General features: G+C 38.7%; 1 protein-coding gene across 1 annotated transcript; it reads right to left on the reverse strand.

Annotated features, from left to right (window-relative positions):
• Positions 1-418: 418 nt before the first annotated feature.
• Positions 419-5469, reverse strand: LOC126383855 (snaclec bothroinsularin subunit alpha-like). The gene is made up of 8 exons (XM_050034578.1): positions 5388-5469; positions 5180-5275; positions 4937-4963; positions 4128-4172; positions 2589-2770; positions 2141-2272; positions 857-959; positions 419-758 (listed from the first exon to the last, which is right to left on the reverse strand). The coding sequence occupies exons 2-8, from the start codon at positions 5229-5231 to the stop codon at positions 685-687; spliced, it is 615 nt and encodes a 204-aa protein (XP_049890535.1). The 5' UTR covers positions 5232-5275; positions 5388-5469; the 3' UTR covers positions 419-684.
• Between the last annotated feature and the right edge of the window lie 536 nt (positions 5470-6005).

Consider the following 6005-nt stretch of genomic DNA (forward strand, 5'->3'; position numbering starts at 1 on the left):
CTTTACACTTAACTACACATTGTATTTTTTACTTCACTACATGTGTCTGATAACTTAAGCTACTTTTCAGATTCCAGTTTTATATATGGCATAAAATTCTGCCACTACTTAAGCTAAATAAACTCTTTAGAAACCCTCTTGGATCAGCTGGAAAATGCATCGTCGCAAAGCTGAAAACAGGGCAGGGAGAAGTTGACTTTTTAGAAGTATGTGGTTCTCACAGGACAGCCATGCTACAAACATATAATGATCTTATAAAGTATGATGCATTGCTGTAAAATTAAACTACCCAACAGTATATGAACTAGCTCAAATGAGCACAACCTGAAACATCGACAGCGGTAACATGCAACATACACATGAATGCAACAGTAACCCAATAACATCAGTGAGAAGGGTAAAACATTGACAGGGAACATTTTACTGCATGATAAGCTCTTTTACTTTTGATAAGTACATTTTGCTGTTTATAGATGGAACGTGACAGATGTTCAGACAATCATCATAACTAACATCCAGTCCCACAGAAACGGCTGTTATTTTTATAAATACAGCATGTTTGAATGTTATACTTGGTTTTAAGATGGTTTCATGTGATTTCTCATACAGACTGGAACAGACTGCACACACTTGGCTCTAAAATACACAATGATGTTTTTCCTGATTAAGAGCATTGTGGTATATTTAAAACAGTCCACCTGGTCTCGTTCCACACACAAAGGGAAGCATATCTTCACAATACCACTTATTCAGGAGGTCTAAGAAGAAAACAAGACAATAAAGTCACTATTTTTATTGATTTAGAAACAGGTTTACCACATTTCCTGCCCAGAGTCAGCTGATTTAGGAACTGTACCTGACCGACGTATTGCAAGACATTTTTTGCGTCTATCCCAGGTGCTTGCGGCCCAGCTCTCCACATCAGACACTGAACCATCACTCCATAAGCTGTCCATGGGCTGTGAAAAAAAACACAAGACAAAAAGCATGTAAATAACGGCCGTTAAACATTTTAAAGGGAATTCACCTCTAAATCAAAAATACCTAATTGTTCTTCTTACCCGTAGTGCTGTTTATCAGTCTAGACTGTTTTGGTGCAAGTTACTGAGTGTTGGAGATATTTGCTGTAGAGATGGCAGCTTGCTCTCGGATATAATCGAACCACATGGCACTCAGCTTGTGGTGTTCAAAGGACCAAAAAACCCCAAAGCAAAACAAAAACAAACATTTGACTCAACTCAACAGCAATGTTCCTTTCCAGAAATCACGACCCGGTTACTCTGAGCTGTAGTATTAGCTAGCTCAGTGGTGCCATAAATGTATAATAACCAGATACTGGACTCCAAGATAACGGTTATTCTTTCAAAGGTAATTACTTGGCTGGTGCGTACACCAAAACATTTTTAGCTTCTAGGTTTACTTGCTGGGTATGCGGGCCACTGACTATGTGCAGTAGTGTTTTTCTTGCCGGCCCCGCCCACAAGTTCTTGCTCACCTCATAGAATTTACATTGTGATGATGTCAGTGATTTTAAAACCGCTTTTGTTGGCTTGAGGAAAGATTTACAAATATAAAGCCTCCATGGATCAAAAAAAATCATGATAGAAACAGTCAGAATGGACCTTGTTTGCAGTTCAAGGCGTCCTGTCAACAATTTTACAGACATTTGGTTTATAATGGTGGCCTATGGGGAAAATGTTTTTTTGGGCCAAAGGGGATTTTTCTGCGGCAATAGTGGCCCAGTGGCCACTGGGAAAAATTGGAAGCAACACTGAGCGGCATTCCTGGAGGCCTGGGTAGTGATAGGTGAGCTAGCAGTAAATGCACGCTTCCTTGTGCACAGTGATACAGTTGGTGGATGTAGTTCAGTAAAAAGAAAATAGTTCCATGACCTACTCACAACAAGGTCTGTGGATTATCTTGAGTAACCGGGTTGTGATTTTTCTGGCTCTTTGATCACCACAAGCTGAGTGCCACCTAGTTCCATTATACTGGAGAGAAGGCACACATCTGTCCCTTTAAAGGTCCAGCGAAACAATCTAAAATCAGTCAAATTAACTTTAAGACATCTGAATTTACAAAGAGCATTAAAATACAAAAAACAGGGATACATCTCTGTGAACTGATGTTTGCATATTACCCTGACTGCATCAGTGCCACCGATCCAGGCTTGGCCATCGTATCCTTGGTCTATTACAGAGTCCTGGATGAAACTGTACTCCCATTGGTCATGGATGGATGCAAGGTTGGCACCGTAGGGCCAACAATGTTTCTGTAAAGAGAGATTACGAGATCTTACTGTACACAAACATAGTATGGCCTCAGGGCCGTAGCACTGACTTGGAGGTTGAGATAAAAAGTGTATATAATCAGTCTGAGAGTAATGCGCACATTTTCACACATTTTACCTCATTTTTAATTTTTGTGGGAGCAGAGTCAGACATAGCAGGGGAAAGACAAATCATTTGAGTTGTGCTTTTAAACCTAATGTGTTTTAAAGTTACTTTAAGTATCACTTGAAACAAAATATGACATTTGGGAATAATTTGGGGAACACCTGTATGTGAGATGGTGGAACATCAGGCTACCTCAGCATCTACCCAAGCCATTGGGCTGTTGATGAAGACAAAACATCGGGACCCATATCTTTGCCAGCTGGTTGGACAGTCATCCTCCCCACTGTAATAGTCTGGAAACCGGTTAATTCCTCCATACTGCCATTTGGCCATCCTTCCTGCTCCCCGAGGCAGCGGCTCCCCTCGTTTCTCCTCTGGAGGAAAAAGTCATCAACTTCATTCACAAGAAATGATTCTATAGCTTTTTGCAGATAATTCCACATTAGCCCACTGGCCAGAAGAAAATGTTGTTATTGTACGTTCCTGCAAACCACAAATATGTTACATTTACACATTTTATACATATCATATCAACTTTCCAAAGTAAGATAGTGTATGAGCTGACTTTTTTGTCGTGAGGTGGAGGGGATGGTGGATGGTGTGTGTGATGTGATGTGATGTGATGTGTGTGCTGTTAACCACAGCGTTAACATGATCCAGATTCAGTTTTCACAACTAACACTGGTTTTAAATGCTGATAAAACTGAGGTTATGCATTTCTCAAATGCTCGGGGAAAGAGGTAGTCACTTGTTCCCAATATCTCAGTATTTGGCTTGATGACTCCCTGTCTTTTATACCTCAGGCTGGTAATCTTCTGAGACTGAAGTTTTGGTTTTATTTCAGGTCCTGTTTCTCCTGTGAGGCCAGGGAAAGACTGGTTCCTGCTATGTTTCTACTGGTTCTGGATTATGGTGATCTGTTGTACATGAATGCATCTGCACATTGTTTGCCCATGTTAGATACTGCATATAGTGCACTGAGATAAAACCCTCACTCATCACTGTACCTTTTATTCCAGGGCTGGTTGGCCATCTTTGACCTTTCGTAGGCTCAGTCACTGGTATGTGTTCATTTATAAAACCTCACTGGGTAAACTCTCTTTGTACATGTGTACTTTAATTGACCAGAGATCTGACAGTAGCTACAGTCTGAGATCCAAAGACTTAATTTTGTTGTCTGTTTCTCGTGTTCAGACTGAGCTACGTATCGTGAAAGCTCCCATAAGTACAAGGATGAATGAGTCGGTTGGTTCCTGTCATTGTGCATAGGCGTTCTAATATTTTTACATGTCACTGTGTATCTTTCATGTATTAACTGTGTGGTTGTTTGGCTGAAATTTATTGTGTGCTGCTGTCTTGGCCAAGTCTACCTTGTAAAAGAGATGGCTGATCTAAGCGGGACTTTCCTGGTTAAATATGGGTTAAATAAATAAAATGAAACGGCATTGTTGAAATGTGAAGTTTCAACATCACCATTATATTATTACATGCAATTGTAACATATCCGTGATTTGCAGAAAGGTATAATGCCATTATTTTTTCAAGTGATTGGGGTCTAAGTGTTATATCTTATAGATTTTGAGCATGATTTATGGAGAGTTTCGGTCTTAATTTTCACCTCTTCAGCTACATTTCAATTTGTTATTCAAAATCTCTAGCTGAGTCCAAACAACTGCAGACAGGACAAAAAGTTTGAGGCTTCTATGTGTAGGCCAAAATATTCGTTCTCACCTCCAGTCTTATTTTGCTGAACAGGGACAGGTTCCTCCACCGGCTCTGCAGAGGAATAAGATAACAGCAAAATATTATAGAATATAACTGCTTTTTTTTTTTTTTTTAATCTATTTTTGTTCTACTGTCACATTTGTGCAGGTTCAGCAGAACAGGACTCACAGTTTCATCCTGTGTCAAACACATGGCTGTAACAGCTGGACATACCAGCTTAATTACAATAATCCTTTTGTAAAGCTTTTAAAAACAGCTGAAACAGTTAAATGCCACCATTTATACACTATTTTCTCCAGTCTCCATTTTCTTAAATGTAAAGTAAAGCTACAAAACACACAAATAGTTTCAACTATTGCCTTCATTTAGTCTCTGAGCTTACTGTAAACATGAGTAAATAGATCACAGACAAACGTTAAAACATCTGTACTCACCCTGTGCCTCATAAAGGGTGCAGGATGGAATCATTTACTGAGCAGCATCTTTCCCAAAATGTTTTTCAGTACCAAAATCCAAAATACTGCATCATCATGTTTTGTCCAATCACTGTAATTAACTGTAACTATAGCTGGAGGAATAACCTGACTTTAAACTGTGACTATAAACAGTGACAAGATGCATCACCACGTCTTTCCAGTCTTGTTGTCTCCCCTATTATTATTGTTAAATATCTGAAATTACTGTTGGGTATTTCCTTCCATTTTATTTTTAGATAATTTAAATTCATTTTATTTGCCTCATTGCATCCTGGTTTGAGCACTTTGTAACGTAGTTTTGAAAAGTGCTGCATAAATTGAGTTGTTGTTGAGTCTCACCTGGCTTCATCTCCTTCACTGGATCTGCTGTGGACGAAGATTCAAATCACAATTAACCATCTTTGGAAACTAGTTTTAATGACATGCATTTAGTTAGTTGGTAAAAAGATGCACTGCCTCCCTAAAGTTCAAACAAAACTGGAGCTGTGATGTTGTTGATCACGACTTTTCAGTTTTTCCCACTTTTTTTTTTTTTTTTTTAAAGTTGCATCACACTTCATGTTTGGTGTTCAGTGTTCTCACCTGTTGAAATGCTCAAAGTGAAGGTGGCACAGAGAAGAAAAATGACCCTCATTATTTGTGCTGAATAATGGACAGCTGCAGGACAAATCTAATATTCTGAAAATTACAAAAAAATATTCATATTAAAACAGGGTATTGGATATAAATACATCCATGAACTGTAACAGAAAACTCCAGATTAACATACAGTATAATCAATAAATCTAACCTGCGTCAGTAGAGTCAAATCCGTCAGCCAAGTGTCTGCAGCTTCTGATTCACTGCCACTAAAAACACTTAAATACCAAAAAAACAAGGAAATACTCTTTGGATTTGTAACTGATCAACTTTCAGACATTTTTTGAGGTAACGGATTTCTTCTTGTAAGATGAATCACTAACTAACAACTAACTTTTAAAGAATCAAAGACAGGTTTTGGCAAGCACACAAACATCATCAGCATGGTTAGTAATTAACACCAGCTGCTGAGTAAATAAAAGTTTCTGGCCTGTGGTAAACTCTCGACCTGCTGGCCACCGTGACTGGTAAAAGTGTCCTCCATGTGCCACACTATAGCCGATATAGAAATATAGAGAACCAAAGCAAACATTATGTCCTAAGGATTACATAAAATACGTACATATACATGTTGTGGTGCTTGTAAGACAGACTCTCCTCCCTGACCTGCTGCCTCACACTCATGACTTCCACAGACACAGTAAAGATAAAGAAGCAACAAAAATATCAATCAAATGCAATGCTTCTTTTACTCACTCATTCACAGCAGCTGCTCTCAAGTAAACACGTCAGTAAAATCTGCACAATAGTTTTCAAGATTTAAATTCTG

Source organism: Epinephelus moara, chromosome 22, assembly GCF_006386435.1.
Source record: "Epinephelus moara isolate mb chromosome 22, YSFRI_EMoa_1.0, whole genome shotgun sequence".
In the NCBI taxonomy this organism is placed as follows: domain Eukaryota; kingdom Metazoa; phylum Chordata; class Actinopteri; order Perciformes; family Serranidae; genus Epinephelus; species Epinephelus moara.